We start from the raw sequence: 21,412 nt of genomic DNA on the forward strand, positions 1-21,412 counted from the left end.
TCTGCCCACTCCACCAGCCTGTCAATGTCCTTTTGGAGTTCTACAGTATCCACCACAGTTTACAATTCTTCCAAGTTTAGTATCATCTGCAAACTTTGAAATTCTCCACTGCACATCAAGATTCAGATTATATATCAGGATCGCAATACTAACCCTTGGTGAGTTCCACTAAAACTTTCCTCCAGCCTGAAAAATATCCATTGAGCATTACTCACTGTTTCCTATCACATAATTTTGTATCCATTTTGCTACTGTCTCTTTTATACCATGACCTACAATTTTCCTCACAAGCCTATTGTGTGGCATTTTATCAAAAACCTTCTGGAAATCCACGTGTATCATGTCAGTAGAGTTATTTTCACTGACCCTTTCTGTTACCTCCACAAAAACTCCAGCATATTTGTTTAACATGATTTCCCCTTTAGAAATCCATTCCAACTCTTCCTAATCAATCCACCTTTTTCCATGTGACTACTAATTTTATCCTGAATAATTGTTTCAGAAAGTTTCCTGCCACCAAAGATTTAAACTAAACGGAATGTAGTTGACGGAATTATCCTTACAGCCTCTCTTTAACAATTCATTAAGACTGTGTAGTAGTTGAAGATATGGGTATGTTTCTAAATGAATACTTTGCATCCCTCTCGCCAAAAGAACAGAATGATGGGTCTAGATTAACTTAAGATATCTAGTCAGCATCGATGAGTTCGACCAAAGGTCTGTTTCCATGCTGTACAACTCTACGACTCAATGCTGATGTTGTAGTTAAGGAAGACATGAAATGAATGGGATAAATGTAGTAAAAGGCTTATGCCTGAAACGTGGATTCTCCTGCCTCTTGAATGCTGGCTGATCAGCTGTGCTTTTCCAGCATCACACTCTTCGACTCTGATCTCCAGCATCTGCAGTCCTCACTTTCTCTTAATGAAAGGCAATATTAAGGCATTTTGCATCTTTGAAAGTAGATAAATTTCCAGAACTGCAAGTGATGCATGCCAGTCTACTGAGAAGCAAGAGAAGAAATTGAAGAAGCTGTGCCCATCATTTTCTGGTTACAAATATGATGCCACAGAATTGGAAGACTGCTGATTTTGTAAATACTATTTGAAAAAAAAAGGGGAATATATAAACAAATAAAAGCAAACCACTGCAAATGCTGGAAATCTGAAATTAAAATCAGAAAGTTCTGGAGAAACTCAGCAGGTCTGGCAGCCGCTGTTAAGAGAGAACAGAGTTAATGTTTTGAGTCTCATACAACTCTTCTTGTATCGCTCTTCCTCAGAACTGAAGAAGAGTTATGTCATACTAGAAACATTAAGTCTGTTTGTCTGTCCACATTCGCTCCAGTCCTTTCTGTTTTGAAGCATGCAAAGATGCAAATTAGGACTTGGAGTGAATCATTCAGTCCTTCTTACATGCTCCATCATTTAATAAGATCATTGCTGATTACTGTGGCCCCAATTAGACATCCAAACCTACTCCCAACAATCATTGAACCCCTGATTGGTCAAGAATCTACCTACCTAGGCCTTAAAAATATCCAGTGACCCTGCCTCTACCATTCCCTGTGGAAGAGCATTCCAAAGATCTATGAAACTCAGAAATAAAATCTTATTCATATCAATCTTAAATGGGAGACCCCTTATATTTAAACGGTGTCCCCTCATTCTATTCGCTCCCAACAAGGGGAAACATCCTTTCATCATTCACTCTGTAAAGTAACCATAGGATGTTTCACGAAGGTCACCTCTCATTCTTATAATCTCCAATGAACACAGACACGACTTGTCCAATCTTTTCTCAAGAGATAACATACCCTCCACCATTTCAGCCATCAGTCAAATGAACCTTCTCTAAACTGCTTCTAACAGATTAACATTCTGTCTTAAATAAGGAAGACAAAAGTGTGCACTGTACTCTAGAAGGTGGCTTCACCAATTGCCCTTTACAGAAAAGCATCCCTACTTTTATAATCCATTTTCCTTGCAATAAAAGAGTGAGGCAATTAGTTATATGTAACCAGAGGGTCAACATTCCATAAGCGTGAGACATTGATCTGTGACTACTCAGTCTATTTCAGACAGCCTAATTATGGGGTGGACTGAATATTGGAACTATAATGTACTAAGTACTTTTTCTGAAAAGTACTAAGGGACAGTATTAATCATAATTCAGAAAGATGCAGGGCAACCACCATAAGGAAAGATCATACCTGACAAATTGCATTGAATATTTTTAGGAATTTTTTTAAAAAAGGAGGTTGATGACAAGATTTTAGTAAGCTTTAAATAATATTAGATTAGATTAGATTAGATTACTTACAGAGTGGAAACAGGCCCTTCGGCCCAACAGGTCCACACCGACCCGCCGAAGCGCAACCCACCCATACCCCTACATGTACCCCTTACCTAACACTATGGCAATTTAGCATGGCCAATTCACCTGACCTGCACATCTTTGGACTGTGGGAGGAAACCGGAGCACCCGGAGGAAACCCACGCAGACACGGGGAGAAAGTGCAAACTCCACACAGTCAGTCGCCTGAAGCGGGAATTGAACCCGGGTCTCTGGCGCTGTGAGGCAGCAGTGCTAACCACTGTGCCACCGTGCCGCCCGTGCCATATCTAACATGGTAGACTAATCAGATAGTAAACGTTCATGGAATTCATTGGAAACTGGCAACTTGGATACAAATGTTGTGCTGTAGCACTAAACAAGGGCTAATTAATGGTCCACAGGTACTTTTATGTTGGGAAAAGTATTTCAAATTGGTGTTTCACAAGGCTTAATGCCAGATCCCTTGCAATTTTGTAATATAGGTCAATAAGTTAGTCACAAATGCAGAGATATGATCAAGAAGTTTGCAGATCATGTAAAACTTGGCTGTGCAGTTGATAGAGGATGCCATAAAACTGGAAATATTGTACACTGTGAGGAAAGTAGTCATAGAGTTGTAGTGCATGGAAACAGGCCTTTCGAGCTGTAAAAGATTATCAGGATGAGACAAATCTGGTTCATTCCCTTTTGCGATGTCGATAAGCGGAGGGCACAGATTTAAAGCAATTATTAGCACAAGAAAGAAGTTGAGGAGAATGTAGTTCACCAAAGAAAGGTGGGTTCAATCTAAATTTCTCCTATTCATGTACCCATTCAGGTGTCTTTTAAATACTGTGATTGTAGTAGCCTCACCACTTCCTCTGGCAGCTTGTTCCATACATGCACCACCCTATGCGTGAAAAGGTTGCCCTTTAGATTCTTTTTATAATCTTAGTCTGGTCACTTTAAACTTATGAGGAGAAAGAGAGGTCTGCAGATGCTGGAGATCAGAGCTGAAAATGTGTTGATGGAAAGGTGCAGCAGGTCAGGCAGCATCTAGGGAACAGGAGAATTGACGTTTCGGGCATAAGCCCTTCTTCAGGAATGAGGAAAGTGTGTCCAGCAGGCTAAGATAAAAGGTAGGGAGGAGGGACTTGGGGGAGGGGCGTCAGAAATGCGATAGGTGGAAAGAGGTCAAGGTGAGGGTGATAGGTCAGACTGGGGTGGGGGCGGAGAGGTCAGGAAGAAGATTGCAGGTTAGGAAGGCGGTGCTGAGTTTGATGGATTTGACTGAGACAAGGTGGGGGGAGGGGAAATGAGGAAACTGGTGAAATCCGAGGGGCGGGACTCAAGGGCGGAGGAGCGGGAAGTGGAAGAGATGAGGTGGAGGGCATCGTCAACCACGTCGGGGGGGAAAACACCCAACCCAACCATCCTGTGGCTCAACACTTCAACTCCCCCTCCCACTCCACCAAGGATATGCAGGTTTTTGGACTCCTCCATCGCCAGACCACAACAACACGACGGTTGGAGGAAGAGCGCCTCATCTTCCGCCTAGGAACCCTCCAACCACAAGAGATGAACTCGGATTTCACCAGTTTCCTCATTTCCCCTCCCCCCACCTTGTCTCAGTCAAATCCATCGAACTCAGCACCGCCTTCCTAACCTGCAATCTTCTTCCTGACCTCTCCGCCCCCACCCCAGTCTGACCTATCACCCTCACCTTGACCTCTTTCATCTATCGCATTTCCGACGCCCCTCCCCCAAGTCCCTCCTCCCTACCTTTTATCTTAGCCTGCTGGACAAACTTTCCTCATTCCTGAAGAAGGGCTTATGCCCGAAACGTCGATTCTCCTGTTCCCTGAATGCTGCCTGACCTGCTGCGCTTTTCCAGCAACACATTTTCAGCCCTTTAAACTTATGCCTTCTAGTTTTGGATTCCCCCACCCCAGGAAAAAGACCTTGACTATTCACCCTATCCATACCCATCATGTTTTAATAAACCTCTATAAGGTCACACCTCAGCTTCTGACACTCCAGGGAATACAGCCCCACCCTTTTCAGTCTCTCCATACTCTTGGCATTAATGCTAATCTTTCTGTCCAGTTCTGGACACCACAATTCAGAAATAATGTAAAGGCATTACGGGAGGTGCAGAAAAGTTGTGTGAAAGTAGTTCCAGAATTAAGAACTTCAATTATGTAAACAGATTGGGGCTGTTCCACTTGGAAAATACAAGGGCAAAAAAAGATTAGTTGGCAGAATTCAAAACATGAGTGATCTGGATAAAGTAGATGAAGAAAAACCATCCTTGTTGGCATGAAGATTGAGGAAAAAGAGCACTAATTTCAAAGTGAATGGCAAAAGAAGCAACATTGACAAGATGAAAACTTGTAATGCAGACTAACTTAGTACTGCACTGCCTGAGAATGGAAGACAAGAGCATGAACCAAGACCAGTAAGATGGTATAAAGCTGGATAACTCTTTCTGGGCTGAAAGTCCTCAGTTCTGCTACAACTGTTTCGATGTTTGACACGTTTAGCCAACTCAATTATTTTAACAACCAGAAACTTGTTGTATTAAACTGGTTCTATCACTGTATTAAAAACAGCAACGCGATTTCACACAGACCAAACCTACCGTGAATAGTAAACAGAATGCCAGTAATTGGCGTTTCCGTTAGCCAACTATTAGGCAGGACTTGAAGGGGTGGAGCTGAATACACCAATAGGAGCCGCACACCTGTGAAAGGGGCAGGCCTCACATGAACTTCCGGTTTGGCTAGTTACTAAGGAAGTGAACGGGTCTGAAGTAAGGCGTATCCGGATTGAATGATTCAGGTTGTCTCCAGTGAAGGGTGATCTTTGATTTAAGTGGAAGAGGGTGAATTAGGAGATGGGAGACAAGGACCTGGAATATACTGTTGTGTTTCCTGATCCCAGTGATTCAGGTGAAGTTTGTTCATGGTTCTGATTTGGTGATCGTTATGTTCGGGAATCTTTGCACTTATATGACCATCAGAAATGGAAATAGGAATAAGTCAGCCCCTCGAACCTGCTCTGCTCATCACGAGGCTGTGATTGAACCGACATTCCTCGTGTCCCCTGTCCTGCCATTTCCCCTGTAACCCTCGATGTCCCTTTTGATCAAGAATTAATCACTGTCAGCGTTAAATATACACAAGGGCTCTTCCCCATACAGCTGTCTGTGGCAAGGAGTTCCAAATACTCTCAACATTTTGAAAGAAGAAATTCTTCCTCATCTTACTTTTAAGTTGACGCCCTTTCATTCTGAGGCTATGCCCTCTCGTCCTTGACTCTCCCCATCAGTGAAAACATCCTCTAGTATTTACCCTGACAAGCCCCTTAAGAATCTTGTATGTTTCAATAACGTCACTTCTCATTCTTCTAAAATCGAACGAGTAGAGTCCCAATTTGTTTAGTCTTTGTCCATAAGACAATCCTTCCATACCAGGGATTATACTAGTGAACCTTCTTTGAACTGCATCCAGTTAAATGATATCCCTTCTTAAATAAGGAGACCAAAACTGCTCTCAGTGCTCCAGATCTTGTCTTAGCAGCACCTTGTACAGTTACAAGAAGACTTTCCTATTCTTGTATTTCAGCTCCCTTGAAATAAGGACCAACTGTGTGCAATTCTGGTCCCCCTGCTATAGGAAGAAGTTGTGCTTGAAAGGGTTCAGAAAAGACTTACAAGGATGTTATAAGGGTTAGAGAGTCTGAGCTATAGGGAGAGGCTGAATAGACCCTGGCTATTTTGCCTGGCGCATCAGAGGCTGAGCAGTGACCTTCATAAAATCATGAGGGGCATGCATAAGATAAATAGACCAGTTCTTTTCCCTGGGGTGGGGGAGTCCAAAACTAAAGGGCATTGGTTTAGGATGAGAGGGAAAAGATTTAAAAGGGACCTAAAGACCAACTTTTTCATACAGAGGATGGTGTGTATGGAATAAGCTGCCAGAGGAAGTGGTGGAGGCTGTACAATTACAATATTTAAAAGGCATCTGGATGGGTATATGAATAGGAAGGATTTAGAGTGATATGGACTAAATGCTGGCAAATGGGACTAGATTAATTTAGGATATCTGGTTGGTACGAATGAGTTGAACCAAAGTGTCTGTTTCCATGCTGTATACCTCTGACTAATCTGAAGGTGGGAAGTTGATGCCTGACTTTTGTTTTGCATGTACACTCCAGACTTTGGTCTGTTGCAATCATAATATTGAGTTTTGCTAAGTAAAATTATTTATTTCTACATGACATTGAGGTGTCTGTTAATCTATAACTTAACATCATTTGTAGAAATTGTAATGTACAACTTTAATTTCCTTGTTGACCTCTGAGTTCATTATCAAGCATTGTGTTATACTTTGTAAATTAGATTTGTTATGTAATACATGAAATGTGGTGATGAAATTTTTCAAAGTGCAATAGTTTTCAAAGAAATAGACCCAAATATGCAGGGTTTTATATTAGTGTTAGCTTATTGATCTTTTACAGTGCAGGGCTGTGCCTGGACACACCTGTTACTGTAGTCGAATGGAGAATTCTGGAGCACATATTTGAGTGTGTTTATTTTAATCGATCTGTTCAGACATGCTAAGGCACATCTTAAGGCAAGTAGAACTTGAATCTGGACCTTCTGTCTCAGAGGGAGGGACACTACCACTTTCCCACAAATGTATCTTGTAACTTTAATGTTCAACAGTTTTCATCGTACCACATTAAGTGCTATCAGATTTTAGTCTCCTCTACCAAAGTCACTGATTACTTTAGGATCATTCTGGAAAGCAAAAAGAGCTCCAGCATCACTGTACTAACAATTGTCTTTGCAAAAGCCTCACATACGTTTCTTCTCTCTCGCCTCCAACAAAAAATGCCAAGAGCTCACTCTTTCTTTTCTCAGTGAATTTTGTCACTATCCCTGTCAGACTTCCCTTAACTGGAAAGAACAAAAAATTTCTAATTCTTTAGAGCCTTATTGGACCAAGAAAATTTCAGATTTCATTGATTATTTTGAAGTAGTTGTTTTTCCAGCTCTTTTGATTGTTTTTACTTCTGTGTAAATGGGTTGATGTCATGTACAAAAAGGAAAATGGGAACAGAAACTGTGGCTGAATGTCTCATCTCAAAAGCACAACTGACAAATCAGCCCTTTTTCAGTACTGTTTTGTCAGCTTGAAATGGTCAAATCCTAAATTAGAACTTGAACTAAAATTTTTGATTCAGAAGTGAGGGGATGCTAACAACTGGGCCAAATTGACACACAATTCAATAACTTCAGTGTCTCTGGGATAATGAAAGAGGAATCAGTCAGGTTTTCTTGTTTTTGATATAAAATAAAAATAATTCTGAAAATATTCAGCAGCTCAGGCATCATCTTTGGAGAGAGAAACTTGGTTAACACTTTGGGTTGAAGCACTTAACACTACCGTGTTTAAAAATTAGAGATTTAATAGGTTTTGTGCAGAGAAAGAAGGGCGAAGGAGAAAAGGAAAGAACAGAGGAATCATTGGAACGGTGCACGTGACACAAGGCAACGGTAGATATAATCTGAAACTATCCTTTTCTTTTCCCCACAGCCCTCTCTGCTCATTCAGTGAAGCTCAATACTAGCTTGAGGAAAAACATCTTGTTTATTGGGTAGACATTTTGCAGCTTTTTGTATTCAACATTGAATTGAACAATTTCCAATCATGGCTTCCATTTAATTTCTTTTCAGCCAACAATTGTTGGTAGTGTTTCTGCTTACGTCATTATAAGTTCATCAATATCCAATTTTGTTTATTTTCTTTTGTCTTGCACCATCATCCCTTTTGTCATGTGATTTTTCCTTCCTGGGGAGGTGTTGGCCTAGAGGCACTCTCACTAGATGTTTGATTCAAAGACTCAGCTGACAAATGGCAGAATTTGAATTCAATAAATATCTGACATTAAGAATGTAATGATGATCAAGAAAATACTGCTTATTTGGTTCACTGATGTCCTTCAGAGAAGGAAATGTGCCATCCTCACCTGGTCTGGCCTACAAGTGACTCCAGACCAATAGCAGTGCCCTCTGTCCACTGAAATGGCTAGCAAACTACTGAGTTATATCAATTGCTCCAAAGTCTCAACAAAGAAACGAAACCAGGCAGACCACCAAGCATCAGCCTAGGCACCGGAAACGTCCTGCAAAGTCCTTACTAACTGCTGGGTGTTAATGCTGAATTTGGGAGAGCTGTCTCACAGACACGTCAAGCAATATCTTGACCTCGTCATACTCCCAGAATCAGACCTTACGGACAATGTCTCAGACACCACCATTGCCATCCCCTGATATGTCCTGTCCCACCAGCAGGACAGACCAAACAGGGGTGGCAATACAGTTGTGAGGGAGTTCCCCTGGGAATGCTGAACATAGATTCTGGATCCCATGACATGACATCAGATTAAGCATGGGCATGGAAGGCTCCTGCTGATTACCAGTGATACTCACTATTGACCTCAAAGAAAGCTACTCACATGGATTTGTTGTTTTCCATGGTTATGGTTTTAGATTAGTTTAATCTGGTGCATCCACAGGAATCTCCAATGTCGATGCACACTGATGTCATCAAACAGGGTTTGCTTTCGTAAGCAACCACCCCAACACACACACAAGAAGTTGCATCAAGACACGATTCAAAAGGGCCACAACACACTGCAGTACACCAGAACTGCAAAAGGAGGAAGAAGAACACCTATACAATGTATTCGCCAAAAACGGATACCCGCGCAATTTCATCAACAGATGTCTAAGGGAAAGACAACGGAACGAGGACATGCCGCAACCCAAAGGACTAGCTACACTACCATACATCAAGAGCATTTCCGAACTGACAGCCAGACTACTGCGACCACTAGGACTCATAACACAAACCAACAGCCACTCTCAGACAACAACTCACCAGAACAAAGGACCCGATACCCAGCATGAGCAAAACCAATGTAGTGTACAAAATCCCATGCAAGGACTGCACAAAACACTACATAGGACAAACAGGAAGATAGCTAACGATCCGCATCCATGAACACCAACTAGCCACGAAATGACACGACCAGCTATCCTTAGTAGCCACACACACAGATGACAAGCAACATGAATTCGACTGGGACAACACTACTATTATAGGACAAGCCAAACAGAGAACAGCCAGGGAATTCCTAGAGGCATGGCACTTATCCACAGATTCAATCAATAAGCACATCAACCTGGACCCAATATACCGACCACTGCAACGGACAGCTGGAACTGACAACCGGAAGCGGCAGATTCAAACCACTATAAATGCCGGAGGAAACATCACAGAAGCGCTTCACAGGAGGCTCCTAAGCACTGAGGATGTCACCAAGACAGGGGATGAAACGTCTGCAACACAAATTCCCAGCTCGGCGAACAGAACCACAACAACGAGCACCCGAGCTACAAATCTTCTCACAAACTTTGAATTGAAACATCTTAAATTTTCAAAAATATTAATAGCGTGTAGAAGTTTTAACAGTGCGAATTTGAAATTCCACAAATAGAAAATTAGTATTTCAGGACTAGTGAAGTTTTGTGCTATAATAGTTACCTTAATCTGTTATCAGAAATCTGGTTACACTTCTTTCACCAATAACCTTTTCAAGGGTTTTTACAGTGAGGTCGATGGCTTGAAAGGGAACATTCTTTGTTTGGTAATTCTACCTGGTTGTAGTCTGCAGAGCTTTGCATCCTTTTGAGAAGGGTAGAATCATTCACGACAACTTCTGGATTTTCATGGATAATTGTGTCTGTGCAGTTGCCCATTGTTGCTAGGTCAAAATCCTGAAGCATCTCTCCTGCTGACCTACTGAGTGTTCCAACCATTTTTTTTGTTTTTAATTCAGATTTCCAGTGCTGCAGTACTTGGCATTTTTCTTTCTCATTATTTGTGACTGATTATCTTCTTTGAATGTTTGGCAACATGTCAAATCTGTAATTTGACTCCACTTGATTTGACTTATTTAATTAATCTTAATTTTGGTAAACTATTTTTTTGGATGGACCAACCGTACTCTGCAAATTTTAAAGGTATTGTATATATAACACATTAAAACTTGACTTATTCCTCCAGTTCCCACCAGCTATCTTTAAATGGACCATTACTGAAAAGACACTTTGGCTGAGCTGTGTTGCAGAACTACTGTCTTGACCCTCAATTCAATTCTTATACAAACTGTCATTAGTCTTCTACCCCCATCATATTAATTCAATGCTAAACGATACACTGTTTTATATTATGAATTAAATTAAGCCTGATCACGTATTATTTCAGATTCTTGCATTTATTCCAGCTTCCACTTAGTGATGTGAAATTTGAATAATAGAAATAAGAGTAGAATTTAAACCACATACTGCATTGTCCATTGATACTTTGTTGATTTTAATTGTTTGCAATGGACCTACTTTAAAATCAAAGGAATCAGCCTAGAAGTTGTACTTCTAATTTTGTGCAAACACCAATGTCAGGTAAAATGATATATTGTATAATGTAACATTTTGTATAATTTAGGCTTTAAGGAAGACCCTGTGGTAATTCTGTTGGGTTGGGGTGGCTGTCAAGACAAGCACTTATCAAAATACAGCTATATCTACAAAAATCAGGTTGGTATTAAAGAAAATGGCTTCTTTTAATGCGTTGACTTAAAACTTTAGTCATCCAAAAATCAGCCTCCATTTAACTATAATTATCACAATGCTATTTACAATAGCACTTTTCAGTTTGTGTATAGGTTTATATATTTTTGAAGCTTTTCAAATTTTTAGTCTCCAAAGGTAAGAGGGGCAGATTTTGCTTTATGATAAACTCAAGAGTTGGCATGAAAACACTAGCAGGTCAGGCAGGATCTATGGAGAATTGAACTGATGATAACATTTTCAATTTGTGATCGTTTTGTTCTGGCACAATTGAGTGAATCTGTAACCTGAATACAAAATTGGAAGAACAAAGTTGTAAGCAATAACTTTCCCTTTCATAGTTCTTTGATATAAATTGTTCAGGAAGAACTGTTTTTCACAAAGGTAGACTCCTCACAGGGATCTGGATGTTTGTTTCTTCACAGTCCTCCCTGACTAGAAAATACTTCCAATATTTTCTGATTTTCTTTCAGTTTCCAAAATCTGCAGCATTTTGCTTTTTGTCGCACTTTTGACATTTTGATAGTGAAAGCATGTAGTGAAAAGATAACAATTGAATTTACATTTGGGATATGCCTGTTGGTAGAAACTAACACCATTATCTATAAAACTAGTTTTCTGCATCTGGTTCACAATTATTAGAAACAAATTCTGTTCTTGTAAGTGTTAGCCAAGGCTAGAATCAAACTCAGGACACTGGCATTGTAACGCAGCCGTGCTAACCATTGAGCCACCATGCACATTTGTTTTCTATTGTTAGAAAAGTATTGTTAGAAGTTCTAATCATTAGTTTTATTTTTGATGACTGGTTAACAAAAAATGCCGATAATTTGTGGCTGAGGATTATGACAAGAAATTTGTGTACAAAACAGAGTTTTATTAATGTATTTCTGTTACCAAATATGGTCTGCCTTGCATAGTCCTTCAGGGCAAGTGATAGTTACTTTTATCAGTGATCTGACTATCATTTATCTTGTAAATTATGTTTATTTTGTCCATTGTCGAATTATATAGTGGTTACTAAAGGGTACTGTAGTTGACACCTATAAAGGACACCTTTTATAATCAAAATTACATATAATTTGTCATTTTTTTTAAACTAAATGAGAAGATGATGATAATGGCTCAGTTGAAAATGTGGGTGCTTATCAGCTGAGCAGTGTAGTGATAGATAAAGAAGAGGTCATAAAAGGTCTAGCAGCACCCCAGGTAGACAAGTTGTCAGGTCCAGATGGGATGCATCCTACACTGCTGAAAGAGGTAAGGAAGCAAATTGTGGAGCTATTGACAGAAATTCTCCAGGTTTTTCTGAATACAGAATTAGTTTCTGGACACTAGAGGATTGCAACTGTGACACCCGTTTTTTAAAAAAAAAGGGGGCAAAGGATAACCCAGGAATCTACAGACCTATCAGCTTGACATCAATAGTAGGAAAACTGATGGACACTATAATACTGGATACGATAAGTGTACACTTGAAGAAAAATAAAATAAGACAATAAGATGTTTAGATTACTTAGATTACTTACAGTATGGAAACAGGCCCTTCGGCCCAACAAGTCCACGCCGACCCTGCGAAGAGCAACTTACCCAGACCCATTCCCCTACATTTACCCCTTCACCTAACACTATGGGCAATTTAACATGGCCAATTCACCTAACCTGCAAATTTTTTTTTGGACTGTGGAAGGAAACCGGAGCACCCGGAGGAAACCCACGCAGACACTGGGAGAATGTGCAAACTCCACACAAACAGTTGCCTAAGGCGGGAAGATAAAATGAGACAGTCAAGATCAAGTCATGTCTAACAAATTTAATTGAGTTCTTTGGCAAGGTAACAGGCACTGGATGAGGGTGGCACTGTGGATGTATATTTGAACTTTCAGACAGCGTTTGATATGGTGTCACATGGCAGGGTGTTTACCAAACTGCAAATGTTTTGGGTTACTGGGTCCTTGGCAGCACGGATTAGACAGTGACTAAAAGATAGGGTAGAGATAAATAGACACTTCTCAGATCTATAGACAAGTTGAAAATGGTGTTCCCCAGAGATCAGTGTTTGCTTTTTCTGATTTATATAAAAGATTTGGAGAAGGCAAAATCTCTAAATTTGCAGATGATACTAGGTAGAATAGTGAACTGTAAGGATAATGCTTAGCAACCTTAGAGAGACATTGACAAATTGGCCAAATGAGCAGACACCTGGTAGATGAATTGCCTCACAGTTCTCTGCATTGAAATGTATTTTAGTAGAAGAAAAACTGAGAGATAACGCTGCCTCAATGGTACAGCTTTGAGAGGAGTAAGGGAGCAGGGGGACATCAGAGTTTCATGTACATAGTTCTCCGAAGGTGGCCAAGCAAGTTGAAACGCTTGTTAAGAAGGTTTATAAGATCCTTGAGTTTTTAAATAGGGGCATAGAATATAAAAATGAGAAGTTTTTGTTACACCTCTACAAATGATTGGTCAGATCACATTTGTAATATTGTGTTCAGTTGTGGGTGCCTTGTTTAAGGAAAGAATGCAAAGAAGATTCACTAGAATAATACGAGGCTTGAGGGATTTTGGTTATAAGAAAATATTACAGAAGTTGGACTTATTATCCCTGGAGCAGGAGATCTAATTATGACAGTTTTAACAGGGAAAACAAGAATGTTCTGTTTCCACGTACTGGTATATCAGTGTTGGGGGTCACAATTTCAAGATTGTTAACAACAGATTTAAGGAGTAAGATGAGGAGAAATGTTATGGCTGTCAGAGTAACAGAATTATACAACACAGAAATGGACACTTTGGTCCAATCAGTCCGTGCTGAACATAATCCCAAACTAAACTAGTCCCACCTGCCTGCTCCTGGCCCATATCCCTCCAAATCTTTTCTACTCTTGTACTTATCCAAATGTCTTTTAAATGTTGTAATTGTACCCACATCCTCCACTTTCTCAGGAAGTTCATTCCATCCTCTGTGTAGAAAATTTGCCCCTCATGTCTTTTTTTAAATCTCCCTCCTCTCACCTTAAAAATGTGCCCCCAAGTCTTGAAAGTTGTCTGGATTTGGAATGTGTTGCCCGAGAGAATGGTAGAGACAGATTCCATAGGAGGTTTCAAAAGAAAGTTGGATGTATATGTGAAAGTGATTAATTACGGGGGCTACGGAGAAAGGGCTGGAGAATGGGATTAGCTGGATATCTCTTTTGGGAGCCAATACAAACATGAGGGGTCGAATGGCCTCCTGAATAGAAAAGATCTGTCGTTCTAATTTCCTTAGGAGCTGTCTTGATTGATTATTATACCTTTGGATGATGAGTATAAAATTCCAAAGATATTGTACTAGTCATTCATGAAGGAATTTTTTGCATGTTTTTCATGTGGGCTTTCACTAGGATTTCTCTAATCTTTTTGTAAGCAGACAGAGAAACATTTCAGTGATGCATATCATGATGCATTTTAATTAAGCTGCTTTTTTTGAGGCAGCAAGTAAATTTATAGGCTGTCAATGAAGCCAAACATTTCTTCTAGTCAATTATAGGTATCTCATTGAAAAGTGTAGTGAGCCACACATCTTATCCCTGTCGTGGTTGGCATGCTGACTTTTAGCATTACCTTTCCTTTGAAACAATATCTTGATGCAAAAAAACTGAACGCCTGCATCTTAGCTTTCTACTCTGGTCTTATACCTTGCTTCTTGCTATGGTCTTCTGTACAGGGTGTCAATCTTATCTGCTGCCTTATTAAATTGGAAGGTTGTGTCTCAGTTCCATTCTCCACCAAAGATTGGCCAATAAGATTGTTAATCAAACCAACCAGCATTTCTTTCAAGAATGTATTGTTAATTATTGGTACACTTGAAAAGAATTATTCTCACAGTAATAAATGATGATTTTGTTTGGCTAGCCATAATGAAACAACTAATTTCCTAGTTGTGAAGGACCAAAAAAAGGATAGCTGGTTGCTTAGCAAATTAAACCTCCCAAGCCGCACTCCATGTTGTGCAAATTTAATTTCCACTTAAATTTCAGTTATCACAGCATTCACCATTCTCTTCTTCACTTAAAGAAGATGATCATCATGAAATTAAAAATGTTTTTCATATCATATTAAAATTTACTTTTTTTGTTGCAGGGTTGTATAGTTCTCAGATATATTGCTCCATGGCAGCAGATATTTTTCAGTGGAATCTTCAGCAAAAATCTCCAACGCACAGCAAGAAAACTATTAGATCTCCTGTTTGACCTTGGCATAGAAGGGCATCCAATATTGTTCCATGTTTTCAGTAATGCTGGATGCATGCTGTACCGCCACATAGTTGAACTCCAATGTAACAAAACTGAAACTTATTTCACTAAGTTACGAGTAGTTGGAATCATTTTTGATAGTGCACCTGGAAACAAAAATCTCCAGGGTAGTATCCGAGCATTTAACACTGTCTTGGGTTCTTCAACCAATGTTATTGTAAAGTGCATTGCAATTCCTGTTTTTGTTTTGATGGTATTACTTAAGGTTATGCTTTATCCAGTAACACAATTTGTCTCCCTGCCATTCTATGATGCATTGAAGGTGGATCCATCAAGGTGGCCTCAACTTTTTTTGTATTCAAAAGCAGATAAAATTGTTTATTACAAGGATATAGAGGCAATGATCAACACTAGAAAAATGTTAAATATTCAGGTGCAATCTGTAGATTTTGAAACATCACAGCATGTTAACCACTTTCGAGAATTCCCTGATAAGTATTCTAACTTCTGCTTAAATTTCCTCAAAGAATGCATTCAGAAAACACCTTTGTCTAGATTATTTGACAAAAAAAAACATTTAATACAATGACCAACTCAAAGTCCAAGGTGGGAGTCAAACACAACAATTGTGGAGAGGAGGAAACAGTCAGTACCTTCCTATTTGTTGTTTAATGAGTCCTACCAGAAAATGTGCACATGAGTTTTGGGTGACCAATAGTATTAAGCTTAACCAAATTATACCCTTCATCATTGAATAACCTGTTACAGTGTTTGTCTCAGCTCATATGAGAAATGACTACTTCAAGTGAAATCTGAAGGCTGACGCCACCCAACATTTTAGCACCTTCAATGTCAGGAATTAGGTCGTTTTAAAAATTTCCAAGTACCTCAGATAGGATGTGTTGATACGTTTCTTAAAGATTTTTTTCAGTAATGTTTGGAGATTTTGCACAAAAAAATTGGAAAACCAGCAATAGTCACAAAAGCCGAATTTCATTTGTAATTTATGTTCTGGAAATATCAATCATTACCTCCAAGTTATTTGTATAATAGAGGTAAAAACATCATATCTAACACTTTGGCAAAAAAATGTATTAACAGAGCAATATTATTTTGAATGGTTTACAGAATTTGAAGAATTTTCAAATTGATTTTCTGGACATGAGCATTGCTGACAAGGCCAGAACTTATTGTCCATTATTGTCCTGGGAAGGTGGTGGTGGTCTTCCTAAACTGTTGTAGTTCATGTGTTTTAACTTCTTGACAATGCTATAAGGTAGGGAATTCAAGAATGAAAGACTTAAATATTTTCATTCCTCATGGCTTTCCTTAAAATATGCTCCTTTGGTTGTGTTTTTCATCACCTATCATAATGAGCTACATACTGCTGTGAAAAGCCTTGGTTCATTTTAGTGTACAAAATGCTTTTTAATTCCAGGTTATCAATGTTGTTTTGCTTCTGGATAAGTTGGCTGAAAACCTGTCATCCAGAACTTGGTGCCATTGTCGCCATGCAAGCAAGTAAAGTCTATAAGCCTCTCCAACCCATATGGTAATCTTGCATTGGATTTTTGTTTCAGTTCCTCAAGTTGTTCTTTTGTCTGCAGCTTTTAGAAAGTAATTTTTCTAAAAATATACTCCGTTTTTAGGTTTTATTTGTAGTGGATTTTTATTTTACCATTTTGAGCTGCTACTGGTGTCAATTTATGGTATTGAAATGGAGTTTATTATCTTCTTAACTGTCTTATCTGCAGTTAGTTGGCATGTCCCTGATCTGGCCTATTGAATATTTATAATTTTAATCAGAATTTGAAAGTTTGGCAGTGTCACGTGATCTTTGTCTGCACTTCTCTCTACTGCATTCCATAACATACACACTGGTTTCAGCTTTAGTATCTTTCATTCAATGAAAGGATCCATAGAATTCTTGAGTTTTATGGCACAATTGGTATGTTAATGATGTAAGAAAAACCCTCTTTGTCTTTTTGAATTTACTGTGACTTGGACAAGATGAATTAATAGGCTTTTTCTGTAATACATGAATCCATCCTTTTCTGTCATTCTTTTTCCTGCTTCTTTCTCAAGGAGACAATGATACAGTGGTAGTATCACTAAACAAGTATTCCAATGGCCCAGATTAATGTCTTGGGGGGCAAGGATTCAAATTCCACCTCAACAGTTAGTAGAATTTAAATGCACTTTAATAAAAAGAATTATGTTAGATCTGAAACACTAACTCTGACTCCATGGGTGCTGTCAGAGCTGCTGTGTTTCTGTAGTTTTTTTTTAATCTCCTGAAACTATCATCATTTTTCATATATCCTTCAGGGAAGGAAATCTGCCATCCTTACCTTGTCTGGTCTACATGTGACTCCAGGTGGCATTGAGGCCATAATTTGATCAGTGGGATCTTATTGAGTGGTGGGCAGATTAAAGGGTTCAAATGGCCAACTCCTGCTTTGAATTCATAAACAAAATAAATGAAGATTGTGAAATATATCAGTGCACTTGTATTTTGACTTAATGTATCCATTAACGTTTTCATGTACTAACTGTCTCAAATATCAAGAGTGTTTATAGATAAGTACTTTTATTTTTCTCTCTAAATAAAATGATTCCTACCTAAAATAAAGGTTATAGAGTCATTCAGTACAGAAACAGACTCTTCAGCTCATTCATCTGTGCCAATGAGGTATCCCAATCTGACCCAGTCCCATTTGCCAGCATTTGTCCCATATCCCTTTAAACCCTTCCTATTTATAAACCATTCCAGATATTTTTCAAATTATGTAATTCTACCTGCCCCACCAGTTCCTCATTCCATGCATGCATCACCCTCTGAAAAGGTTACTTCTCCGGTCCTTTTAAATCTTTCCCCTCTCACCTAAAACCTGTGCCCTCTAGTTTTAGAGTCCCCACCCAAGGTAAAAGACCTTGGATATTCTCCCTATCCATGCCCCTCATGATGTTATAAACTTGTACAAGGTCACCCCAGAGCCTCCACTCCAGGGAAAAAAAAATGCCTCAGCTCTTCAGCCTTTCCCAATAATGTAAACTCTCCAGTCCCAGCAACATCCTTGTAAATGTTTTCTGTGCCTTAGGTTTAACAACATCCTTCCAATAGAAGGATGACCAGAATTGTACACAGTATTCTAAAAGTGACCTCACCAATGTCCTATACGCTGCAACATGATATCCCAACTCCTATATTCTATCCATCTGAGCAATGATGGCAAACACTGCCTTCACCACATGAGTCCACTTTGAAGGAACTGTGCACCTGCATCCCTAAGTTTCTGTTCAACAACAATCCCCAGGATCGTACTGTTAAGTGTTTAAGTCCTGCTGAGAATGTGTATAGGGTATAAGCAGGCAGGGAAAAGTTAAGTTCTGAGTTTTGTGAAACAGGAAGTTCAGCTGAGCATGACTCAGATCAGATAAGAACTTGCAGTTAACAAGGGGGTGCTGGAGGTAAGGGTCATGGGTTAACAAGGTGGAAAAACATTCATTATGTAGAGCCATTTAACAATATTGGAAGCATTCAGTATGTATATATGTAATATCAGTTTAACAAGGTGAAAGGTATTCATTATGTAAAGCCAGTTATCCATTGTGTAACAGCAGATGGATTAATCTCTCCTATTGACACTCGCTGATTGTAACGGTCACCCAATTATTATGTATGTTGCCTTAACTGGATGCTCGTCCCTGTAAAATGACTATATAATTCATTAAGAAACTGCTATTCTAGAGAAGACTGAACTCCTGTCTCTGTGCACATGGGCGATCGTTTCTCTCCCTCTAGGACCAGGAGGAAAGATGAAGGAGGTAAAACTATACTGTGTCACTGACCATTTTGCTTCGGGTGGGGGTGGAAATGGGATGACATTGCCCTACTTTGCCTTACCAAAATGCAACACCTCACATTTATCTAAATTAAACTCCATCTGCCATACCTAGCCCCATTGGCACATCTGATCAAGGTCCTGGTGTACTCTGAGATTTTTTCCACTGACTGCTACACCACCTATTTTGGTGTAATCTGCAAACTTTGTAACTATGTCTCCTATATTCACATCCAAATAATTTATATAAATGATGAAAAGCAGTGAACCCAGCACCAATCCTTGTGGCACACTGCTGGTCCAGTCAAAAAAGCAACTGTCTACCACCTCCCCTATCTCCAACCTTCAAACCAATGTTGTATTCAATTGGGTAGCTGCCCCAATCCCATTTGATCTAATCTAACTAACCAGTCTACCGTGCAGCACCTTGTCAAACACTTTGCTGAAGTCGATATAGACAATGTCTATGACACTCTGACTTTGTTTTTATTTATTTTTTAGATCAATAATGTAAATTTCACAATCTACAGAATTGCCTTTAGATTTTTTTTAAAATTACTTAGTGTGGAAACAGGCCCTTCGGCCCAGCAAGTTCCCGCCGAAGTGCAACCCACCCAGACCCATTCCCCTACACCTAACACTACGGGCAATTTAGCATGGCCAATTCACCTAACCTGCACACTTTTGGACTGTGGAAGGAAACCGGAGCACCCAGAGGAAACCCACACAGACACTGGGAGAATGTGCAAACTCCACACAGATAGTCGCCTGAGGTGGGAATTGAACCCGGGTCTGTGGCGCTGTGAGGCAGCAGTGCTAACCACTATGCCACATTTAAAATGTTTACTTGACCACCAGACAAAGGCCTAGAACTGGATTTGATATTTTTGCCCTGAACTTTGATTCTATCGGCTGAACTTTCATTGTGCTGAACTTTCATTTATCAGGATATACCTGTGCCATTTGGTCAACCTTTAACATTTGCTGCTCAAATGTGAAGAAATGCTAGCTTTCAAAATATTTCCATTGGACTCTGCTTTTAAAAAGAAGAACATTGTGATTGACAAAAAAAAGTCACATTCCATTAATATGTATGGGCTTGATTTTTAAACCCCACCAGGAGCAGAGGCAGTTAGGTGCTTAAGACTAATATCGCCAGCATGTGTCAAATCCTTGATTCCCTCCTACTCCGAGTCGAGTGTGGTGCTGGAAAGCACAGCAGGTCAAGCAGCATCCGAGGCGCAGGAGATTTGACGTTTCAGGCATAAGCCCTTCATCAGGAACCCTACTACCTTGAGGCCATTTTCACTGTGGTGTAATGGGGTTGTAAAACATTCATGTGACAAGTGGCCAACCCAGTTCATAAAAGCTTATTAAAGCCATCCAGAAGTATTCTCCCACATAGATATAAATTTTTTAAAAAACAGTGAGGCAGGTTTCTGGCCATTAATTGGCTGTCCTGGGAAAATTAACATTGAGTCTTTGCTATACTCTATGGGCTATAGACTATAATTTGAGTTTGACAGATGCGTTCAGAATCCTGTAGAACAGTTCCTGCCATTTGATTAATGACAGTGCATGAAGTCAAAGAGTTTTTTCACATAATTGAGTTTATTTTTCAATTTCTTTGAAGCAAACAGCTTTTTATTTTACTGGTCATTGACATTGCTATATTGACGGCTAGAAAAATTGCTAAGTGTCAGAGACAGAACCATTGAATAATTTTAGTTTTCAGCTTTTGTAAAATGTTAAATATTGAAACCTCAGGTTATACTGTCTATGTTTTATTCATAGTCATTTATCTGCTTTAATTAACTTTTTAGAGCTAGAGACAGGCAGACGCTGATACAAGACGAGGAACTAATCACAAAACTCCAAAAATGGTTTGCACAATCCCTTTGGGAATTAGAAACCAGTGCTATTGCACAACAGAAACTATAATTCATTGGGTCAGGTCGATGCTTTTACCTTCCTTCATTCTTAATAGACTGTAGGAATCCAATGAACTAAACTTGACATTCAAGTCTTCTTGTGATAATACTACGCACCACAGTTTTTATTTAACCAAACACAATGTTGTGAATGTTTTGGAGATGGGTTCAGGCATATTACTTGTGCCTTAACAAGGTGAGAATGGGACTTCTACCTCTAAGGGACAGGAAGTTCCAACTTCAAGGTGGTTAGCCAATCAGCACAGTTGCTACAGCCGCTGGAACTATAAAGGAGTGCCAAGAAGAAAATCCATCGATACTAAGTCTGAAGGTTAAGTCCAGAGTTTTAGGATAGGGAGGGATCGAGGACCTGAGCAAGAGAGG

The 21,412-nt window shown here is 39.5% G+C and overlaps 1 protein-coding gene across 1 annotated transcript; it reads left to right on the forward strand.

Moving 5' to 3' along the window:
* Positions 1-5,132: 5,132 nt before the first annotated feature.
* On the forward strand, positions 5,133-17,453 carry tmem53 (transmembrane protein 53). The gene is made up of 3 exons (XM_043699178.2): positions 5,133-5,267; positions 10,893-10,984; positions 15,140-17,453. The coding sequence occupies exons 1-3, from the start codon at positions 5,213-5,215 to the stop codon at positions 15,839-15,841; spliced, it is 849 nt and encodes a 282-aa protein (XP_043555113.2). The 5' UTR covers positions 5,133-5,212; the 3' UTR covers positions 15,842-17,453.
* Positions 17,454-21,412: the final 3,959 nt, after the last annotated feature.

Source organism: Chiloscyllium plagiosum, unplaced genomic scaffold, assembly GCF_037043375.1.
Source record: "Chiloscyllium plagiosum isolate Xiang-an unplaced genomic scaffold, Cpla_swu_hap1 HiC_scaffold_9, whole genome shotgun sequence".
NCBI classification, from domain to species: Eukaryota; Metazoa; Chordata; class Chondrichthyes; order Orectolobiformes; family Hemiscylliidae; genus Chiloscyllium; species Chiloscyllium plagiosum.